Source organism: Epinephelus lanceolatus, chromosome 8 (assembly GCF_041903045.1).
Source record: "Epinephelus lanceolatus isolate andai-2023 chromosome 8, ASM4190304v1, whole genome shotgun sequence".
NCBI classification, from domain to species: domain Eukaryota; kingdom Metazoa; phylum Chordata; class Actinopteri; order Perciformes; family Serranidae; genus Epinephelus; species Epinephelus lanceolatus.
In genome coordinates this window covers 18,287,055-18,311,447 of record NC_135741.1, presented here as the reverse complement: position 1 = coordinate 18,311,447, position 24,393 = coordinate 18,287,055, and the positions used below count along the sequence as shown (strand labels likewise).

The 24,393-nt window shown below is 41.4% G+C and overlaps 1 protein-coding gene across 1 annotated transcript; it reads right to left on the bottom strand.

Annotated features, from left to right (window-relative positions):
* Positions 1-1,637: 1,637 nt before the first annotated feature.
* On the bottom strand, positions 1,638-24,393 carry dcaf1 (ddb1 and cul4 associated factor 1). The gene is made up of 25 exons (XM_033629126.2): positions 24,200-24,393; positions 23,361-23,481; positions 23,179-23,255; positions 23,016-23,089; positions 22,806-22,919; positions 20,577-20,714; positions 19,791-20,387; positions 17,825-17,926; positions 17,572-17,730; positions 17,049-17,228; positions 16,683-16,892; positions 16,296-16,465; positions 13,925-14,049; positions 13,289-13,524; positions 10,364-11,439; positions 10,067-10,265; positions 9,622-9,704; positions 9,081-9,165; positions 8,736-8,969; positions 6,875-6,968; positions 6,317-6,421; positions 4,931-5,004; positions 4,739-4,834; positions 4,361-4,634; positions 1,638-3,087 (listed from the first exon to the last, which is right to left on the bottom strand). The coding sequence occupies exons 2-25, from the start codon at positions 23,471-23,473 to the stop codon at positions 3,032-3,034; spliced, it is 4,671 nt and encodes a 1,556-aa protein (XP_033485017.1). The 5' UTR covers positions 23,474-23,481; positions 24,200-24,393; the 3' UTR covers positions 1,638-3,031.

Below are 24,393 nucleotides of genomic sequence, written 5' to 3'. Positions count from 1 at the left end.
TTTTAATCTTCGGGTTCTGTGCCTGCTGTTCCACGAGGTTTAAAAACAAGGCTGCTATCTAACCGAATTCTCAAATACCTCAATATCGATACAACATTGAGGTTTTGCAGAGAATGCTGAAGGAATTTAGACATGGCTTGATTTGAAGAGGAGCTGTTTACATACAAGACTTTATCATCTGCATAAAAATAGATTTTACAAGTCTGTGTCGGAATGATAATAAATGTACATTGTAAATAACAATGGACCAAGCACAAGACCTAATGGTACCCCTTTGGTTATAAAGGGGGAGGCTGATATGAGACCATCAGTATAGATTTTCTGTTTTCTGTTAAACCTAAAGGCCCAAATGCACTGAAGGCATCTGATGCATACATTTTGAAGTGCACCTACAGTTTTAAAAATCCAGGAAGTAAACAAAACATGAAGAGTACACTTGCAAGATAAATTCTTTGTGACACTTTCTAATGTCACAATGGAGGGACAACTACGCAGGTTGATTTTAGCGCTGGTTATCGTGGACTATATTGCTGTCATTGTTCATTTTAGTCAAACCATACAGTTTGAAAACATTCAAGTGTTGTTTTCCAGTTTTGATGCATTGGATGTGCTGAATGTGCATATTAAGGCAGTACAGGAGGAGGTGCACATTAATAATCTTCCAGGACTGTTACATGCTCATGTTTAACCCAAACAATGTGTCATGTGACTGCAGTTGGTTCGATCGGAACACATTCTCGCCACAAACGGACCGCACAAGAGTTTGTTTGTAGCCTGACAGAGACCACCTCTTCAAGAAGATCTCGATCCGGTTGTTTTGGTGCACACCCAAGTGTGCTCCATAGACAATGAATTGGGAAAATTGTAACAGATGAAACTGAGAGCACTCAGGGAAATGTTCTAAGTACATGGGTACATTTCCTGTTTCAGAACTGAGAACACTACGACAGAATAAAGCTCATTTGGGTATAAAAAAGAAAACCTCTCTGTGGGTTCCCAACTGGTCCAGCCTTGAGGTCCAGATCTCTCCTCAGTCATTAGTTCAAGGTCCACACAGTTTAATATATTCAGTGTCATATTTGTGTTTGGCCATATTGTCGAGGTAGCTTGCTGTCTCTGTCACGTAGCTGTCCATTAGTCACTCACTCTTCAGCAGGAGATGGCACTTCAAAATAAAATCTCTGTGCTGGAGATCCACTGTGCTTAAAAATAAAGTGTTTTTTACAAACTTGACACATTTGAAAGTCACTGGCAGTGAATGAACCTATGACCCACCAGTTGGGAACCACTGGTCTTTGGAGCAGCTCCAGACTTCATGACATAACAATTTGGTTTCTGGCTTTGAGAGAGAGCAGCTCATTTATTGAGCTCTTCTAGGCAGTGGAAATAATATACTGGAATCCTTAATTTAAGTGGTTTCCCCTTCCTTCTGGAGTTCCTCGCTTGCAGGTGACTCGATACAACGATCAAGTTTGTGTGTTAATCAGACCTTGATATTGGCACCGGTTTCGGCATGGACTGTTGCTTTCTCCCTTTTAAAAGAGCCACAAATGTTTAACACACCTCCGCTCTAACAGCTTTTAAATGTCTACTGCCCGCGAGCATCATTCACACTTCATTAAAGGAGCACACAAAGCTAATTTTGCAGCTTTATTTATAGTAAAAATACTTTAGATACATACAAGCTGTACATAAACCGTCTCAAGAAACTTAACATCAACGTCTTCTTATGGAAAAGAAAACAGGTAAAATGAACAGATACAAGGCAAAGAACATGAGAAAAATCAATGTTTGCACTGCTTTCAAAAAGTGTGCAAGTGAAAGGCATTTGTTTTCACAATGTTGAGACTTTATAGCCTCCTGTCACTCCACCCAGAGGAAACTCAAGTCTGAAATGAAATATTATGAAATATCTTTGCTGAATTGAACCACCATCTGTTATTTCCAAAGTTTCTAAGATTTAGCCAGATCGATTTTATTCCAAGGGATGAGGTTTACTATCACTCCCAAACTAAAGTGACTGTGATAAGTCCTCAGTTTTCCAACATAAGATTACATTTAATTTTCACTGTATTATTGGACTCATGCTGTTATCAACAGCACAAATCCCTGTAATCTTTTTAAGAAACATCCACTAAAGCCAAATCCTTGTGTGGCTCAATAAAGCCTCATAAATAACAGAATGGCAGAGAGCTGTAGAAGCCTCTATATGTTTGTCATGTCCTGACAGTGAGCAGGTGTGTCAGTTGTTTTGTTACAGTGTCCACTAGTTATGATTTCCTCAGCAATACAAGAGCACCAAGTTGATTTAATATCTCTACTTACATAATGAAATCAGAAGGCTACTGTATGTTCACAAATGGCACTGCTGTGTGTGGCGTTTTGGTCATCGGTTGATGGTGAAAGTAAAAAGCGGAAGGCGGGTTTGACGCTTGATGAACCATCGGCAACATGTTTGTGCATTACATTAGCTGCCTAATTCAATGCTTTATTACTTTTTGGTGATAGTTCCAGGTGGCCTGGCGAAATACAAGTTTCAGAGAGAGAGTTGTATTTTTTGCCACACAAATGCAGACCCACAGCGCTGCGATGTAAGCCTTTCCCCCTACAAACACTAATCTGTGACCAAACAGAGGCTTACAAAGTGAGTGAATCAATATCAAATGAAGAGGCTCACTTAAAAAGCCGTAAATGTGACAAAATATAAAACTGGTCTTCACTGCATCTACACACTGGCGATTTTGCTCATCAACCTCACTTTTTTTTTATTTATAAAACTATATAATATACAATCATTTTTTGCCCACAAGTAAGTCAATTTGTGCAGCCCCCACCCCTCCTCTCTATGAGATTGTTCTTGCTTGGTCTCGTCACTCAGAGTGTAGACACCTACTGTTTCAAACTGGCAGTGCTCCAAGTTATCTCCCACCTCATCTGCTGATATTATCCTCCTTTTCTTGCCTCCTGTTCTGCAGCTCAAATGTCCATGAGGCAGAAGTCTTGACATGTTGTCCCAGACAAGGCTGGCTCCTCACTCATTCAGGGATAAGATGATGTCATCCTCAAGGTCAGAGTTGTCGGAGCTGTCTGTTTGTGCGATAGACAAATACAGATTTTAGAAACGTGGGGATACAGAGACTGAAAACAAAATGTGAAAGAACACTAGATCTGTTTTTTTTCTCTCACAAATTCATGCTTCTTCTGTCATTCTCTGGAATAAACCAAGACAGCAGTTTTTTAAACTCCACTGGGAAAGACAACATTTCCTCACAGTGACCAGACAAGCATGAAAACACAGAACTGGACAGAACATGAGGCTTGTTGCATCACTTAGCTGAGACTGAAGATCAGAACTTATCCGGGCTAACATGCTCTTATCAGTCTTAAGGATCCTGTTAATTCTCATCAATTCAATTCTTGGTTCTCAGCAGGCTTTAGTGAATGCAGATAGAGAATTGATTTGTTAATCTTCAGTAACCGTGCACTTTTATTTTGAAATAAATGCAACATGAACAGAGAGTTGAAACCAAGATCAATATTCACATAACTGGCTGAGAGAGGTAGCAAGATGTCAGACTGCTTATTGTGAGCATGTGAGTTTAAATTTCACATCATGGAATTCATGAAAGATACTAATAATTATCATTGCTGCCCCTGCTAGCACATGGTGCCCTACGTACAGCCTGTGATGCCTGTGTACGTCATGAAGCTCAGTGTTGCTCTATAATTCTTCTGAGGTTTATCAGTAAAATGTATGAACTACGTACACCACAGACTGAAGTTTACAGTGACAAACAGAGTAACAACAGGTCCGATCAGGGTTGAATGTGCGACGGCAAGTCCTTTGTGTGTTGTATGAAATGTCTGTATCATCACTGGGCTGTATTTTTATACAATGATGGAGGATAAACTTGTCACATCTTCTGTCTCACTCCATTATTTTGGTGCGTATATCCTCATTGTGAAAATTAAATAGTGATAGTAACACCAACAATATGTAAGGGTTTCTCAAGAACCTACAGGTTTTCATTTAAAATCATCATCGCTTTAAGGGAAGGAGTCATTTTGTGTCTGAAAAAGACTGTCTAGGATTTAAGTCTGCACTTCTGCAGATTTGGGCTTAAGGACTTGTTGCTCTGACAACATCTGCAGATAAATCTTAAGCCAGCTTATAGAAGAGCTGAAAAATCCTGACTTGTGTCTACAGTGAAATCAAGCTAACTGGGTTATCCGCGTACAAAGAACACGAGCCAGACAATTGGAAATTAAATTAAATACACACTTCAGAAAAGTAGGTAAAAACACATATTTAGGACATTTAAAAGGCTTCAACTGAACAGCACTGCAAGACCTGACTCACCATTGTCACCATCCAGATCAACGTCGTCATTGTCAGAGTCATCCTCATCATTGTCATCCTCATCATCGTCGTCCCCAACGTCGACATCATCTTCGAGGAGGCGTGCCACCTCCTCATCAGAGGGAGAGAATTCATCGTTGCCATCATCCTCCTCTTCGTCGTCCTCATCCTCTCCGCCATTCTCATTCTCTAGCTCTGCAATGAGGGGATCCGTATCGACATCATCATCTGAATCTTCATCATCGTCGTCGTCTTCCTCCTGATCGTCATCCTCCTGGTGCACAGATGACAAAAAAAACAAAGGGTAAATTACAACTCACTTTGTACCTCTGCCTGAAGGAATCAAACACTGCAGTATTAGAGGAATAAAGTTAGAACCTGGTCCTCCTCGTCCTCTTCCTCTTCCTCTGCAAGTCTCTGCCGGCCAACTTCGTACAGCCTGCACACTGTGTCAGTGTTCACAGAGTCTTGGTTCTACGGGACAGGCGGGAGGTAAAGGAGATTAAATTCTTTCATACATTTAAAGATAATAAATTATCACAACCTTTAGCAAACACTCGTTACATTTACCTCAATCACAGCAAGGTAGCAGTCTTTGGTATCAGTGCAAAGGTCAAATATATTCCTCTTGACATCAATAGTGGCTGAAAGGAAAGCAAAGAGCATGTGTCAGAGGTCAATTACTGAAAATATTACAATAAATAACCTAAGATTTTATAGTGTATTATAGTAATTGAACATTATTATCAAGCACTACAGTATAGGGCTGCACGATTATGGGCAAAATGACAATGACAATGATAATTTTAATCAATGTTAAGATCACAATTATTTATTGATTCTAGGGACACTCTAGGATACTCCAGCTTCCTCCCACAGTCCAAAGACATGCAGGTTAATTGGTGACTCTAAATTGTCCATAGGTGTGAATAGGTGTGAATGTGAGTGTGAATGGTTGTCTGTCTCTATGTGTCAGCCCAGTGATAGTCTGGAGGCCAGTCCAGGATGTACCCTGCCTCTCACACAATGTTAGCTGAGATCGGCTCCAGGCCCCCTCGCAACCCCTAACAGATTAAGCGGTTACGGAAAATAAATGAATGAATACATATTTTTTATAGCACTTTTACATTTAAATAAACACAACACTACTTCCACTTTCATGTTGAGCTGAATTCCTGCTAATGTACAAATCTTTGAACCAGAATAAGACCAGTCCTTCTTCACAGTGCATCTCCTCAAAGCAAAATATAAATAATATGTACTCAAAATATAGGCTAACTAAAAATACATATGCCATCACTGAATGCAACCAAATGAAAACAGTGTTTGACACATATCTTTGGCCAAAAAGCGAGCTGGATGGATATACTGACACGCTGTACAGCGTCACTATTATGAATGTCTGAATTGACGTGGATTCAGTAAGCCAACACTTCTTGGCCTTTGTGCATTCATCGTACTCCAGAGTGTGTGTTTTCAGGTGGTTTAACAAGTTAGTTGTGGTGCTTTGCAAGTCTCTTTGCAAGTCTCATGCACTCTTCGCATGATTTGTTCTCTACTAAATCCAAACTACTTCCAAACAATGGATGATTATATCTGATGAATGAATGATTTTCTTTTTGCCCCTCTGAAGTCGTAACATTCAGGAGTTATTCGCAGGCTGTAGCTGCAGGGTGCGTGTGTCGTGGCATGGCAGCTCTTCAAAAGTGGAGGCTGGCTGCTAGTCAAGGAAATGCTTGATTTGATATGCAGCAAAGTTTTCTGTTAACAACGCATGCAGTTGATCATGTTAATTTAATTGTGGGAGGCCAAAATCGAGATTGTGATCAATAATTGATAATTGTGCAGCCCTACTACAGTCCATAAGAGTCTTTAAGTAAAAATCACTTGATCAATATGAATGACTTGGGGAAAAAAAAAAATCAATTTAAGTGAGGTGAGGTCAGGACACCTTACCGATTGGTTTGTAGTCTGTGGCATTAAAGGTCCTGAACGATGACCCAAAGGGACTCTTCATCTGCATTTCCATCATGTCATCTTCATCGTCAGCCTGCAACATTGCTGCAAAACCAAAAGGCCACGGCATGAGTGAGAGAGTAAATAAATCTGTGCGCAGTGAACTGGCTAGCTGTGGTTCAGCCTCCCGAGACGTCCTAGTGTTCGTTGTACGGGCTGAGCCATTACGGCACGCCCATAGCTCTTCCTGTGAGGTGGCATGAACCAGCTGGTTCTCTGTTACCAGTCCAACACTGAGCCTTCTGCCCATATGGCTCTGAGTGACGGTGGTATCAAACACACATACACACACACACACACACACACACACACACACACAGACCTCTACAGGCTCTGTTCACACCTCTCTACAAATACACACATGCTCACTTTGCTTCATAATTACCAGCCTTTCACTCAGACACACCTTTCACACACTTGTACTACATGTGGAGCGAGTTGAAGGCTTAATGCCAGAGTCTCTACATTACCCATCATGCAGTGGGCTTCTGTATTTACCTCCATAGATGACGGTGCCGTTGTTGTTGAAGACTATTCTGCACTGGTCCAGAGCGGGAACTGTGTGGAGGAGGTGGAACGTCCGGAGATCCCACTGAAACTCCAACTAAGGACCATGACACCATTTTTCATTTGCTCCAACTAAATCTGCTACGAATTTAATTACACAGCGATTAAAACTATCCCCAGGGTAATGAAATCAATTTTCAGTGCAATAAATATTTAATGTTTAGCAGTGAAATAAAAGCCCAACAGTCATCCTATCATTAGAACTGCTACAAATTTAAACACTGATGCAATCTTTTTTTTTTTTTTGTCTCGGTCAGATTTATGAAATGTTCCACTGTATACTCATTACTTAAGTCCAATGTTAAACAAGCACTCTTGAACCACAGTAATGAAATCACTTAATTTTAATTAAAGCAATTAATTAAGAAGACAATATGTGGGTCTCTTTAATACTGCAACATTTCTTTCCACCATATGGTGATGTACATTTACAGTTTTGTTTTTAATAGACATATTTTAACCACCTGTTGTGTCTTTATACTCATTGTTCTGCCTCACATTTTGGAAAAGATCCATAAATTACATTTTTACTCATGCTATCAATATCTAAACAGCAGTAATGGCTGTCAGTCCACCACTTTGGTCCAGAGTGAAATATCTCAACAGCTACTGGATGGATTGCCATTAAATTTTGTTCAGATATTCAGTGGATGAACCCAACTGACTTTGGTGATCCCTTAACTGTTCCCTCAGCTTCACCATGTGGTTCACGTTTGTGTATTTTCATTTTGAAAACTGTATGAATGGCCATAAAAATTTGTCACAGACCTTAATGTTTGCTTTTGGATATTTTTTTATAACTTCAGTTGTCCCTTAATTTATATTCTAGCAACATAAAGTCAAAATTTAAATTTTATTAATGACCAAATACCTGCAAAGCTAAAGACATCTGCATAAGCCTCAGCTCTACTTCGTGTTTAATGGTAGTTAGCAAGTGTTAGCTTGCTGACACACTACAGTAAAATGTTAACCCAGTAAACACTATACCTGCTAACATCAGCATGTTAGCATTGTTATTAGTTGGGTTTCCACCCAAATGTGGTGCAAATATACACCAAATTTTCAGAACAATTAGCAAAAGAAAATGCTAATTTATACAGTTTTCCAACCACTACTGTTACACAAATATTGGGAGTTGGTTCACTGAGATAAGCAGTAACTTAAATGATGCTAATTCTCCAGTCAAGTGCCATTATATCACTGCAGATGAGAGTGCAAAGAAGAAAAATAATGAATGTATGATAACAGAGAGCACACTGTACAAGGGAATTGAGAGATTTTAACAATCAAAATTACAGCTCTGTGCTCATGGAAGAGGTCCAGCAACAACCCTGTGTGCTTACACATCTGTCTGTTATTGATACACCAACTTTTCTACCTCCCCTAAGCGTGAAAGTTGGGTGAGAAAGGGCGGACGACATGCAGCAAAGGGCAACAGGTCAGAGTCTAACCTGGGCCGCTGCAAAGGACTCAGCTCACATGGGGCACACACTCTCCCAGGTGAGCTAGAAGTCACCCCCACTCAGGTATTTTATGCCCAAATTAAAATTGTGCTTAAAAACAGGTGGCTGGAAACACAGTTATTATAAGGATGTTAGCATGCTGACATTAGCATTTAGCTCAAATTGCACCGTGCCCTCTTTTATGATGAGATTGAGGATGAGTTAACTATCACGTTCCTTTTACCAGTCAATAGGCGTCTTGCTATCAACAATAAACATTCACTCCAAAATCAGTTAGGCTATCTCCTACTATACTCTTATCAACCCAAGTATTGACATCTCAAGGATACAATCTCCGTGTTTACGATGACCTCCAGGCCGTTGGGATGAAACACTCCGCTGATATTCATGTTGAACTTGTCGAACTTGTGGATGGCCTGAGCTGTGCGCACATCCCATAGCACGCCGTCATTCAGCACCAGGTCATCTGTTGGGTTGAAGGTGGCACAGTTCCTCTTGTAGTTGTTAGCCAGGTCTGGGTTGTTTAGAGTCAGAGTTACCTGGCCTGTCTGGATGTCGTAAATCTGGAGAAGACACAAGCTAAATGTAAGCATTCACCACTGATGTGTGGTGTTTTTTCTGTATTGATCATTACATAAACTCATATCATCCTGTTAAAATGCTGACAGACATACCCGTGCTACATGTTCCTTGGTCCCAATGACACGATCTTGTGAAAGCTTACTGAACTCCACATAATGATCGCCCAGAAAAGAATGCCTGAAGACAACCAGAGCAACATTTCAACATTTAATCAAAGACACAGAGCCAGCCTGGGTTTAGAAGCTGAGTAGTTTAAAACTTATAATTGCTTAAAGACGCAGAAGAAATCCAAATCCATCGGCAGAGTCCCAGTGTTGCCTTGGTTAAACTGTACGGATGAATGATGCAAAGTGCTTGTGTTCCATGAACTGAAGACTGCAGCCCTCAGGCTGTTAGCGTATATAATTAAACAGCATGTCATCTCCTTTCGGCAGCTTGCTCTTTTGACAACATAAAGCTGCTGTAATATTGGGCAGGGAAGACCACATACTGTACATGGAGGCAGCAGGATCACACACAATAGTCATGTCATATTTGTGTCACAATTCTGCACTGCAAATGTTTGTTTATCTAAGATTTTCTTTGTAGCTGGTAAAAAATATGAGATTGGTCTCTTAGGCAAACATCACTTACTTCATGATGAAGACTGATTTCATGCCCCACAGTGCAGACAGAGGGTAACTCCAAGAGGCTGACGTCAAGAGCAGAGAGCCATCCTAAAAACACAAAATGTTATGGTTGAAAATCTCCTCTGTGAGACACATAAACTCTGCTTGAAATAATAATGTGTGTCTCATTTGGTTTTTCCACACAAAACATTCAATTACATGGTTAAAAATCCCTATTATCCCTATTTTTTTTTTTGGAAAATTCTGCATAGTGTACCTTTAACTGCTTTATGTAAGATGTTACACGACTTCAACTCGGACCTTCAAGTAAAGCAACAATGTGCAAAACACATTTTTAGCTTTAAATATCTCACACATAAGAGGAGAGTGAAGTTGCATTCAGCAACAGCAGCAACGGCAGCAACACATAACATAAAACTGTTGGTATTCTAGTAGCTTTGTCTACGGACCCGTGAGGGTTCCAGGTGAGTGATGGCTGAACTGTGACAGCTGTAGCTGGCTTCCTCCTGGCCTGTAAACACATTGTAGAGTTTGAGCTGCCCTGTGCACGTCCCGAGCATCAGGAACCGCTCGCGAGCTGAGAAGGCACAACACATGAATCCACTCTCGTCTTCATCTGCCTCCCTGAACACGGAGATGGGACGGAACCTGGAAAACACAAAGTAGAGAATGTAGAGAAAAGGTTGTGGAGGACGGTGAAGTAATCCAATGTTGTGTTCATTGAAGGAAACATAAATCTAACAAACCTGCTGAAGATGAGATGTCTGTCAAAGCAGCCTCCATCCACTCCTCCATATTTAGGATATATAACCCGCCGTGTGTGTCGGGATGTAAAGTTGATGGGTGCTTGGCGTCTCTGTTTGGGCTCGGGGCATTGGTGGGGGGTGAAGAGAGAGAAAGGCGGGCATGTTGCCACAGGGTTTTTACAGCGTGCATGCTGCTCCCTCAGGTACTCTGTGATGATGCTGTCTAACGCAGGGGGGGAGGGCAGGTGCCTGTCAAACTGTTTCTTCATGGCTGGACTCTGGCTGAAGGCGCCGTGGTCAGATTTCTGCCTAAGCACCCGAGGTTTCTTGCAGCTCACCGTACCACACCCGGTTTGCCGTTCACGAGAGAAAATGATTCGTCCAATCAGTGGAGAGCCGTTGTTACAGGGTGGGACAGACGTTGAGGGGAAAGCAGTAGAAGGACAGACAGCGGGTTGTGATGTAGAAGGACGTGTTTGTGGATTAGTGGATCCGGGGGTGGATGGATGAGAGGGGTGGCTTCCGAGTCTTGACCCAACACCATTGGCGAGCCGTGGGGTGCGGGGTAGAGTAGCAACAGGGGAGGCAGGTGGGGGAGGGGCGACAGGAGCGAAAGCAGAAGTTGAATGTGCAGAATGAGACAGACATGCCATTGGGAGATCTGCCTCCTTGGTGAGTGTGGTGGCGGTGTCATGAAGGCCTTTGGCCACAAGGTGGTTCCTGATAAGCAACAGCAGCTCTTTCTCAGGAAAGGAGATCCTGGACTGAGCGACCACACTGGCCCTCTGCAGCCATGCCAAAGAAACGTCCGTACCGATGAGCAGTGGTTTCCCAGAGATCCTTTCTATCAGCTCAGCAGCAAACTTACAGAACTTGACATGTTCGCTGCGTTTGTCCTGGAGCACAGGCTCCTTCATGAGCTGCTGGATGTGTCCGCTGCTGAACAAAGGCAGCTTGCTGATGATCTGTCTGACGGAGCTGGAGCGAGACAGACCCACCAGAGCCTTGCAGGCCAGAGCTCGGATCTGATCTGCATCTGTAATGGGCATCTTCACCGTCAGCAGGGACAGCAGCACCTACAGAACAGACGCAAGATGTAAGTTAAAAACAAAGGCTGACAGAACAGAAGGCTTATTTAAAAGCGTATTTTTTTTAGGAAAGTTCCCAGCTGAGTAAACTGACCCGGTCGTGTCTCAGAAAAATCCTCTAAATTCTACTGAAAGGCTCTTCAGTACTTTGCTACCTTATTTATCTGCGGAAACGCAGAACTCTTTTTTAAAGAGTGAAGGAGAAACTGCTCTGCAATTGTTTGCTCAGGCAGCATACAACTGAACAATTATCATATTTCTGACCAAGTGGTTTTAATCAGTCAAATCAACTTGTTTAGAGATTTAGCTTTGATGATTGAACATGTGCCTGAGCAAAAATCATTCACAGAGCAAACATTTAAACAGATCTGATCTTAGTCTCATGTTTTATCTTTACATCAGCTAATCCAAGTGTAGTTGGAGCCTCTTGGCACAATGGTTGTTTTCCAAATCCCAATTTTATAGCCTGACATGTAAATCCTAATCCAAGATGAAGACATCCTTGTGTTATGCAGGGTAAATTTAAGCCTATTAATGCCAAAGCAACATCTTTTTTCTTGCTTCCTGTGAATTAGCATGTTATAAAAACTGGCCAGTTTTCCTTCTGCAAAGTCTGATCAAAATGTCCTTAAGTGATACACTGAACCCCAAATCTCCTGCTGTGCATGTCTGTGCCTTGCATGGCAGCTCCACTGCAATGAGTGTGCGGATGTGTGTGTGTGACTTAAAAAAGTGTGCAGTGTTCACAAGATAAGGGCACCATATAAATCCGGTCCCTTTACCACTGCAGCTCTTAGTAGCACCTGTCTCGATGCACAATTGTGTCTCAAAACGCTGAATGATGCAACTTTAAACCCAGTCTTACATAATGACTATAAAGACTTTAAGGTCACCCTTTGGCATAATCGCATTACACTCCTTGCCCCTACTACTTAGCCCTGACCTCTCGGTTTTGCACGTTCATGTTTAGGGGTAGGGTATCCCGATTCTTGTTGGGAATAATAGGGTAGGGCAGAGTGTTAGGGCTACATCACCCTCTGAAAAACAGAGGCACAATTCAAACTGTGAGTGTTACGAAAAATCATCGACAAGATGGCTGCACAAGCAACAAAAGAAACCTACAAATGAACTTTCTTCGTTAATAAAGATTTGAAATTGTGTTATCGTAGTTTAATATCCTTTCAATGAATTATGGTCCTTCTCTTTATAACAAGCATAATAAAAAAAAGCAAAGTAGCGTCTCAGTAGCTAACCAGCTCTAGCTAACATTACATTGTTTTTGTGGATTTGTTTATGTCAGTCCCACATTTTGACATATTTTTAAGTCGCATCCCCCCTTGATGGTACATGACCCCTGAAATTCAACTCAATTCCAGCAGCGAAGCCGTTGCACCCGTTACCACTCCTCTAATATCAGTGCAGGCCGGCAGGGTAGGAGCACAGGTTGCCGCCTGGTAATGAAGAGGTGTTTTTTTTATTTGATGACTTTAGTCGATAACTTGAAACTTAAGTTGTGAACAAACCATGAGGATTGGGACAAGCGCAAAAGGCTGCTTCTGTTTATGCAAAACAAATCACCACAGCAGAATACGGCATAATCGCAATACTCGGCAACACTCTGTTACGTCTGTTCACGTAAACACCAGTATCAATGACTATCAATGACGAATCAGGGTCGCAAAGGGTTGTACTTTATCAACTACCCCTTGAAACGTTGTTGCAAAGGGCAAGGTGTAGGGGTAAAAATATGTAATTGGGCCATTGTCAGTGTGTTAAAAAATGTAAAATACAGCCTTAAAAACCACAGTCTTTGATGACTGGTGTAACTTAACTCTACCTTGATGCCATTGTTGGACTGCACCACATTCCACATCTTGGTGAGCACACTCTCGCTGGCTTTGGTCTGCTGAGGCAGGCGGCGACGGGGGGTGCCTGCGATGAACTTGCCAATGCTGGACATGCGCTTGTCTGGAGCACATACGCAGTTGATGACGACCTGCAGAGCTGACTTCTGAATCTCGGCATCATTTACAAACACCTCTCCCTCTGCCACTGCCAGGACTATACTCATTCCTGAGGGGGAAGAAAAAACAAATAATTAAATGAGAAACCTTGCACAAAAATAATACTTGGAGTCACGCCATCTCTCAGAGGAGCTGGGCACAGGTATTATGAAATAAACCAAAATGAAAATACAAAGCTGCTGCATGTTATTACATTCTGTGCGGAGTGATAATCCTTTTAATTTTATTGCACTACATTTCTAAAAAGCAAATGTCCATGCTCCATTATGATGGGACACTAGACCAGGGCAGTGTGGACAAATTTACAGTTACAGCTGCTACAACAACATACTTTATGCCATCCTGCTTGAATGTAATAGTGACTATTGGCTGTATACATTTATTTTAACATTGCTGATTCATATTCAATACAAAACACTTAAGTGGCACCGCACTCTGATAACACCTACCAACAGTGGAAACAGTGGATCCCCCCTCATCGAGCACAGCAACAGCCTCAGACAACAACAGCTGGGTCTTTGGAACAACTGTGAGGATGCTCAGGATGTCCAGGGCATAACGCACTGTATCGCTCCTACAGGGAGAGAAAGATTCATCATTATATTACATTATCAAATCATTATATCACCACATCACGTCGTCAAATAACTCTAAGTGACAAAGCTCTCTGGAAAAAATGTAAAAAAGATGATAAAGCAGGAAGCAGGGAGGCAAACACATGTAATGGTCAGAAAACAAAGAGCTACCAGAATCAAGAAAAAGGCGACACCGCATTAATATGACCATGTGACGACATGCCTGGGGCCCTCTGCAAAATTCTGCTGAACCTGACTCCTACCTGACCCATGTGCCATGCGAACCATTTGCTACTGCCACACAGTCACACCTGACAGCCCAATGCTCTCACTACGAAGCTCCCTACTTTAACAATCTGCTCCATCTGTTAGTCAGAGAATAGGTAGACCTATACAGAACAAAAAGAGGTATTAATAAACAATATTTACTGAACAAAATATTTTCCCCAAGATTTCCTTTTATACATTTTCAAAAATTAACACTATTAATGGCTGAATACTTGATGGTTATGATTTACTGAGAGATTTCGCATCCATTTCGCAGAGTATGCCCAGCTCTTCTACAGTTTAAAGTTAATATTTTATTAGTAGTCATTGTCAATCCATTGTTTTCCATCCTGTGTTCGTCCAGAGTTCTAACTTAACTTTGACTGAGAAACTAGATAATCATCTTGATTTAAAATGATGTGCTCCTATGAGAAGTGCCTTCACGCCCATATATTGTCTACACTGGTCCCCACAGAGGTTGCTGCTGCTGGAAAACACAAGTTTCATTTCATGCACATACATATAAATGCACGTTCATGCCTAGCTTGCAACAGTAGAAGATTTTCATGGGACAATAACCATCTTACACAATATCACGGTCTCACAGTATCACACAATTACTATTATCATTACTACTATCAGTTACAGTGACACTTAAAGGAATGAAAACAGAAGGATTTTATTGGCTTAACAAAAGCTTTATATAACTGAAACCTGAAACCATTTTTTCAATGAGGTGCGTGTAAAAAGTCTGACAGGCAGTTGAGGAAGAAATAAGATGTGCATGCGCAGGTGAGATTCTTCATCCTGTTGCTTTTTAATGCTGGGTATCACCACTGAATTCCTAAATCGATTCATTCGATTAGACTAGATTTACGATTCGATATCGATTCAATTGGGGATATTTCAGTAACAATACCAATTTCTGCTAGAATGTGAAAGAGATTCTCAGAGAACTAATACTCAGAACATGATTAAAACTGAATATTTTATAACTTAACGTTGTTTCTAAAGCAGCAACAGTAACATTAAAACAGCAAAGTCCCAATATAAACTCAATATCTCACTAAACAAATCTAAAATGTCAATAAAATAAATTATATTCCTGACATCACAATACTGAGTAAAGTTTAGAAAGAATACAGAACACAGACATCAGTCAGTATCTGTCAGTCCTCCTGTCCTGCTCCTCCCTCTGCTGCTGAGGAGATTCACTTGCAGGTAACATTAACGTTGGTAAGTGTTAAGGTACATGGCTAACAAACAGTTTGCGTGGGAAGAATCGATTATTTTAACCCAGCCCTAGGTGTGACAGCCGTCAAATTTTCATTCCACAGTATATGGTTTTAATGTATACCACTGCAACCCTATTCATCCACGATGTAGTTTTCTTTTCCAAGTTGCACATTAGAAACATTGTTGTCCACTGGCTTTAATCGGATGTAATAAATAGATGTATTTCACTCTGTCAGGCACAAATTCACAGAACAGCCCTGGAAGTATCCGACAGGCAAGCAAGACATGCCAAAACATGCACTGCAACATTACTATTATTTGCTAACATCAGACTTGGAGAAGAGAAAACACAAGTTGACCTGATTACTGTTCCCGCAACTCACTCTCACTCTCTGGTTTTTTTGCTCCTTTTTGTGACCTGAAGGATAATTACGCTCCATCCTCTGATCAAAGTTATGAACACTGACACCTGCTTTGGCATGAGAGAGAGGCGTGGCCGGTATAACTTGCTATATTCTTAAATAAAGAGAATATTCTATTTACTCATAGGGGCGTGACAGAAATAAGCTGTAGGAAAGGTTAAGGAGATTTGTCCATCACACATATCCCACTTCAAAAAACTTTCTGAATCTGGATGATCCACACAAGTCATCCAACTTGACGTTAAAAAAAAGCCTCATCGCCTAAAAGTGAGTTGTTTGCATCCCTGAAGAGGAAATGAGAACTACTGTTTGATCCATACCTGCCATAGTAGGTCCTCCAGTCACAGGCAATGGAAATGAGCTGCAGGAGGAGCTGGACACATGACAGCTTGTGAAAGACCTCCGCTGGTTCCCAGTACAGTCTGAGTGGACCATACTCTATCAGAAATTCCATCATTTCCACCACCTGCTCACGACTGTAGCTGACCGCCTGGGGAAGAAGACGAGAACGCAAATGATCACGACAAGAACACAGACTTCTGCTATTTGTTTACAACAACTAAAACAATAAATAGAGTGACTAAACCATACATGTATTTATTTCTAAGGACTAACCGTACTTTCTGAGTAAAACATTTAAAAATGTTTACATAATAAATAAATTGTCCAGCAATGTCAATATCACTTATCCTTTGTCCTCTGTATACCTTGTAGTACGGCTGGGAGTGAATGGGGGCACCTCCCTCTGTGCGCTGTAAGGATTGCTTCACCTGCTCCACCTTTATTGCCAGATGGGCCTCAAAGTACCTGCGTAGGGCCATGCAGGTGTGCTTGGCCGTCTGCCTGCTGGAGAAAATCTCATCATCACTCAGCAGCGCTCCTTGGTCCTCAGGGTTCAGGATCTCCAATGTGCTAATCTGGAAACAGTCAGTTCATATCACCGTAAGCATCTGTTATGTTATGATACAGATTTGACTCAGTTCTCGAAACGTATCGTATTTTCTGTGAATGATACGGATGGTTACGTTTTACATGGTTACAGCGAGGCAAACACGACTGTCGGTTTGTCCTACCAGATTGACGAGGCGTCGGAGCCCGTCCTGCCTGTCGAAGAGCTCCAGGACGGCACGGAAGGAGAAGGAGATGGAGAAGAACATGGTGGCGTGGCAGCAGCCGGACGCATGTGAGCATTCCAGCAGCCACAGCGTGTAACCAACCACATCTGACAGGATGGAGTGGGGCAACATGCACACCTTGAGAGGAAAGGACACACTTATGAATACAAATGTGCACTGCTACTAGAGCTGCCAAAAAAATACCAAAGTTGCCCTTTAAACAGAACAGACAGGCAAGTTAATAATTGTATCACTAAATTGTAACACAGCCGTTAGGTACTTTCGAGATGTATCACATATCGTTATCTAAATTCCAGACAATATTTTGTGTCACAATGCAATATGACACATTGCCAAGCTCCAACATCTTTCCTTTGGCACATACATTACCAAAACATCAAGCTGCAAGCAAAATTTGGCACAATTATGGCAACACTCCAGATTTCATTGTGTATTTGCATGACGTGTGTCTGTTCTGTACCCTTTCCATGGCGTCCTGGTTATAGGCAAGGTAGTAGAGGCACAGAGACACTCCAGTAGCAGCCATGGATGGCCTGGGGATTTCCAGCAACTTCTGAACTCCTCCATGAGCCACAAACTCTGCAGCAAACTTCTTGTGCAGCAGCAATGAGGCGAGGTACTGCGAGGAGAGAGAAAAGTAGAGAAATAAGTCAGAGGAGCTTGACCTTGCATTTTGGCAGCATGGAGGATCAACTGGAGGAGATGGTGTTTACCTTGAGAGCCTCAAAGGTGAGCTGCACGTCATTGGTCTGCTTTAGATCCATGTAATGCATGAGGAGCTCACGAGCTCCCATCTGCATGAACACTGCCAGTAGCTGCAGGAAGGAGGAGAAAGAACGGGCATTGAGAACACATAAATCAGGTAAATTCGCTTTACTGTGGAACTTATAGATGACAAGTTCCTGGAAACAATGTTAAATATTAAAAAATGTCCCCACACATTTTTACCAAGAATTTTCAAAGCATTTCCACAATATTTTTTTATGTTTTCAGTAGTTTAAATGGGTAGGCCTCTGTAGCAACACAGCCATATATTATAACAAATGCACTTCCCAGGCATTTGCAGGAACGCAAACTGGTAACACTTTGTAACTTTACTCGCTCGTCAAGACATTTCCGCCACCAACTAGCTGCATAATTATGTCAACTGCTGCCAGACCGAACCTGCACATAGGGGTACTATGAAAAACATCAAGGGCACGCCCCTTATGGGAGGACAGAAAACAAAAGATCATATAGATATTAATGCAATTTGACGTGTTTGGATCATAATTCTGGCAAGTTTGAAAGCATTTTTTTTCTTGCTGAACAAATGTTTGTTTCATGGATATTTAATAGCTGTTTTGCAATCTTGCTAAACCAGAACACAGGTGATACCTTAATAAATTAAAGTCCATTGCCACCATGTCCCTTCAGTTTTGCTCTGTCCAAGTGGATCAATGACCCAGCCCAATGGCCTGATATTGCTTGTCTGAACATCTTTACATGTATAAGTGTCAGGATCAGGATACCAGGGGTCTCATTGCGTACACACAAAATGAGGCCTGATAGACGTGTACACCATTTACCATGCAAAAGATGCAATCTAAAAAAAACAGACTTGATGGGAGAAACTTTGACCCATGTTTATAAACATTTTGGAGACAGGAAATTGGCGACACACATGATGAGGTGGAAGCCTGATTGTAGAAGTAGAAGAAGTGTAGAAGAATATTTTTTGGCGCATGACATTTTTGGCTTTTGTCTGTACGTACATTTTTAGTATCCTACGCACGGTTTTCTAAAAGAGACCCCTGGTGATTCAATTAAATATATATAAATATATATATATATATATATATATAAGACTGAATCACCAGCTATTGTTAGTCTAAGTGATGTCTGTTAGTGGCCAACTGTTTGAACTACAGGCTGAGATTTAGTTGGAGACGTCAATCTGACGCTGCCATACTGTATCACTGTAACATTACTGTAGCACCCAACCACTCAAGCTAACGTTAGTTATCCATCAGCAGTAACTGTCACCAGCATCATTTAGTGGTTCACCACACTGACAGTCAAAATTTACGTATCTTTCGTGGCTCAAATCTCAGTCTGACAGCCTGGTTAACAAGCTACACAACAGCTTTCTGGCATCTTCCCATTCCTCTCCTGTTGTGACAGCGCATTCTATAACTCCAAAAGGGGGCGCAGCCTTGGCAATGACAATGTGCCATTGGGTCAATGTGTATCATGTGATCTAGTGACACTGACAGTGACAATAGTGACGCAATGCAACACTAGATTTTGAATTAGTAATAAACAGACCATATTGTGCATAATGTTGGACACGTTTTGAAATTTTTATGAACATATTTTAAACAACAGCAAAAACAATGTCCAAAAACAATGTACTTTTCCAAACTATGTCCAGGCCTGAAAAACACCTTCTCTAATTTCATTACTATTTCATGACCATGGGAACCCTGATAAAAAAAGCCTGTTAGTGTTTAACAACTTCCTATAAACTTAAAATAGATGAGACGACCCTTTAAAGTCAGTTTAATTTCTTTAATCATAATTAACGAAGACTGACATCTGCTGGCAGGTCTGTGACAAGACAAGGGAAACGCATAACTTGAATACAGTGATAAATAAACTACTGCTATTGACTGTGTAGGCTGATGTAAATGGACAAACCTCCTGATACTCTCCCAGAGGCGTGAGATATTGCAGGATGAGTCTCTGCTCGATCTCTGGGGTCAGAGGGTACAGATGATAGTTGTTGCCAATCACCCAGGGGCTCATCTCAGACCAGCTGCTGTTGGAAAGCTCGCTGAAGGTCCTTTCTGGCTCTGGCAAAGAGAAATTTAGCTTCTGTTTTGTGATCCTGCCGCTCTCCCTGTCCACCCTTCTTTTCAGGTAACTGCTGCCATCAGACATGCCTTGATGTGCTAGTGAACCTGGGGCAGACATGGGCTTCATCATGGTTTTAACAGCCGAGTTGGTGCGGCTGCTCGTCTTATGAGGGGAGTTCAGTCGGAACGAGAGCTCGTTTTCAGGCTCGATGGTTGAGAAGGGAATTTCGCCATCCTCCTCCGGCCCCGCCCCCTCCCTCTCAGCCCCGTTCCTCCCCGGTGTAAAGGGCTTCTCTTCAAAGCCTCCGTCAACAGTCTCCTCATCCAAAGGTAGCAAGGGCTCACTCAAAGTCTTCCTGGGACTGGGCCGTTTGATTTCCCTTTTATTCTCCGCATCCTTATCCTGAAGCTCACGCAACCGATGCAGCATCAAAGGCACCTGTCAGAGTGAGACATGAAAAACAAGTTGATGGAAAGTTGCTGTTTCACATTGCCTACTGATGATTTCTCTGTGGGATAACACAGATCTATCTATCTAGTTGCTGTAATGCCTTGTCCATCACTATGTACTTTTACATTATTCATTAAAATAAAACTGACATTTGAGACGGCAGAACCCTCTACTGACCAAAACTGAGTTTTCCTCCCTGTAGTTGGCTGCAATGTCCTGGTTCTCCATAGCACCGGCCAACAAGCCAGTGGCATAGATCCTGAGGGGCTGCTCGGCCTCCTGAGCCCACTTAAACAGCCTTTCAACTATGCCCTCCTGAGAAGAAGAAACACAGGAGAAATTTGTCAAGAAACAAGAATATGAACAGACTTTTAATGAGAGTACTGTGTTTTGCCCAACTTGTTCCCATATTGTCACAGGTGCTGTTCTAAATTAAAAGTATCTATTAGTATTAGTCTACATTATTCTTTTCAAATTAACCTTTAAAAGACTTTGTACATTTTAAAAAACAGTCAGGTGACAGTTTATCTATGTCTGTAAGTCAACTGTCATAGAAAGGTGGTTAAAGTGTAACTAACTTGTAGACTGGACTCTGACTCCACAAACAAAAACTGATGTTGTCTCTGGCTATCCACATTTGATGAAGTTTTTGTTCAGTACAACTGACTCTGTGGTAACTCTACCCCAGCATCCTGCCTTTACCTTCTACCTGTGTGTTTCTGCCAACTGCTTTAGTACCAAATAAACCAGAGTGCCTGAGCAATATGCAAAGATCTTCCTCTCAAATCAAAATGTAAGCTCCTCCTTGTATATGCAGTGTTCTCTTTGTTGTTGTGATGATGGTTAACTGTAGGGCTGAAACAGTTACCTGCTTTACAAAAAAAACACAATAAAATTCCATTCCCGACAGTCAGTTATTACCGTATCAAATCTGAAGTATCATTAAAACTGCGTTTGATTACAGGGCTTTGAAAACTCATGGTAAACACTGTCCAGCATCAACATTCTCTTGTTTACAGAGTGGGCTTGCAGCAGGCAAACCTAGTGATACTACTGGTCGCTCTTCTTTATTTACAGTGCAAGCATGTAGTGCACATTTGATATGATTTTTGTGTTTATATTAGGTATTGACTATGTTATTATTTTTATTTATAGAAAAAATGTATTTCCTCACAGCTTTAGTTTTATCTCAATGTATTATTGTTCTTTCGATTCTCTGATTACGTTCCTGTAGACATTTGCTTTTTGCTGCGACACACTATCTTACACTGATTAACACATCCACATGTGCCACTGTTTGAACTACTAATTCAGGAAGACAGTCTTTGAGAAGCTTTCTTAAACTTGCATATGGAAAAAAATTAACCAGCAGCCCCCACTGCGGACAGAGATATTACAGTAGCAGAGGTGTTGAAGGGATTAGGGCAGAATGAATCAGACTGTTTAGTTAATTAGCCTGTCAAGGATTCCCTGAGTCACTCAGATCTCTTGATTAGCCAATGATTATATAAACAAGAGGCTTATAAATTTAGTTTAAGAACTGGTATGAATGCTACAGATAAGCTAGTACAAGGATTCTGAACTCTTCAAGTAGAGGGCAGAGACCCTCTTAAGACAGAGTGGTAATACTAATGATCTAAGCAAGTATATTGTTACTGATGTATTTTAGACTGTAATCTCTGACGAGCTGTCTTTGTGTTGTGTTTTATACAGCATTGTGTTGCATTTGCATCTGGTCTTTGCAGTGTCATTAGAATTAAAAAATACACAAATAAATAAAATAAATAGGATGTCTTGATTAGGCCAGCCCACTGTTTTAGGCCTGTCTTGATGTAATCGTATGAAACTTTGTTCTGACTGTTGATCTTCAGAGACAAATCTACACTCTTCTGAATCTGCCAAAGAATCTGACCTTAAAGAAGTTTTTTTCTTTCACGTGTTTAGGCAAACAAAAGGTGCACAGTGCTTCTAATATTATCTGTGGGTTCAATATAAAACTTGGGAAAATTATTTCAGTGTGTGCTTCAATACTTCAATACTTCAATACTGGACTTTTTCAGCACATTTTTACAACACTGCAATAATGCTGACAACCATGATAATCTTGGTCACTATAACCGTGATACAAAATGTTAATACCATTTAATCTCTGGTCAGCTGCATTATTTATATCAGCATGCTCAACACTAATGTATAATTTCGTAAGTAGAAGGCATGTAAACATAAATTACTTTAAGTGCCTTCAGCCACAAAAACAGCGTGTTGGATATGCATCTGGAAAATCACAAGAGCATTACAGATTAACCTAAGAGCTGAAATTAATAGACACACGCATTGTCTAAACAATAGAAAAAAAGAGACAACTAACTGCTGTTATCTTAAAATTAACTCAGGTAATAAACCCACCTTTTCCTGAAAGACAACAGCCGTCTCCAATCCAGGCATGATGTTCTGAAGCAGGCGACAAGCTGCTGCATTGAGGGAAAATTCTCGGCTGGTCATTACATAGCTATTCACCAGCTACAGAAGGGAAGAAAAAAATAAATCACCTTTTGGCTCAGATGCTGAAAATAGCCCCTTATTCTGTATGAAAACAGCCTATAAAGCGATTCTTACTGTGTTCATAAAGTCATCATTCTTGAACAGGATCTTGAGCAGGTGCCCTAACACACACTCTGGATCAGCTCTCCCTAGTGGCCAAGAGAGAAATGTCAAAAACATACACCATACTCAAATCTCCAGTCATCCTCCCAGTATGTGATCTTTTACTTATTCATACCAGGGTGTCGATCATCAAAGGGGTCTGGATCCGCTTTGTGGTACTCTTCTGTCTCTTTCTCAACACGCTCTGAAATTCTGGAAATTACAGCACATCAACACATTTACCATCTTTGAGTCACACCAACCGAAACACAGCTTGTGGGACTACTTTATCATAAAGACTTCAACTAGACTACTTACTTAGTGAGGATGTTCACCAGCTCCTGTGTGCTGCCTTGTTGCTCCCTCTCCCACTGTTCCAGTAGAGCAGTCAGCTCTGCCTTGGAGTCCACACTGGCAGATGCCGACGCCATAGCGCAGCCTGTCAGGGTGGGATACACTTTATATGTGTTCATTTTTATTATTTATACAATCGTTTCTGCTACCCCAGGGGGGTGTGACAAAGTCTGCTGCTGGGTGTTGTGGTGTATAATGTTATAAAGTCAGCAAAAACACACATAGGAAAGCATGGTGGCATGTTAGTGTGATGATATATCCCGCTATAATCAGGAAAATATAGAGAGAGGAAGCAGATTTGCTCCATCGCTTTACTAACGTCTAACTACTGTCTGTGCAGGTGCAGCTGCCCTCCAGGGACTGCAACTGTCAAACAGCACTTCAAAATAACCACTGCTATTCAAGTTAGCATGTTCATTAATATATTTTAGCATTATTCCTGCTTTGAATGGGAAACACAATCTCAGCTCCCGCACTTGGAGTGTTTTCCTACATGCACTTACTGTACCAAGCAGCAACAAACTCAGACTCTGCCTGTTGCGGTGTTTGGCTAGCTAAACTGTGGCTAAACAAGGAAGCTAATATACTTAGCTCGCTAGCGACACTCATAAAGTGGCCAGTTTTGAATTCCAGTCCTACAGGTGACATTAAGTCTGAGCTGTCCAGACATGTATAGCTTAGTGTGTCACATTCAAATCACAGTCGAGCCTACGAAACCTGCCTGTACATGTAGTGTAGCGCTGTGGCGTTAGCTAGCAGCATCACAGGTAAACCTGGCTACGTAGCTAGCATGCTAACTTTACCTCGTTGTTCCGCTCAGTTCTCCTTCGGTTTTCCCAAATTTACCAAGGCTCGTATCCACCGATATCAGCCCGAATTTGATTGCTCACAGGTGAATATCCACGTATCGATCACCGTTTCACAGCTACGGCTTTATTTGCTTTATTGTAGCTTTGTGTTCACGGTTTATTATCATTATGGCGAACACGTTCCTCAC

Coding starts and splice junctions, on each gene's coding strand:
- dcaf1 (XM_033629126.2), bottom strand. CDS start 23,473: ATGGCGTCGGCATCTGCCAGTGTGGACTCCAAGGCAGAGCTGACTGCT. Junction 23,090..23,178: donor CTTTGATGATCGACACCCTG/GTATGAATAAGT, acceptor CTTGGCCACTAG/GGAGAGCTGATCCAGAGTGT. Junction 10,266..10,363: donor AGACATCTCATCTTCAGCAG/GTTTGTTAGATT, acceptor TGTGTTTTCCAG/GTTCCGTCCCATCTCCGTGT.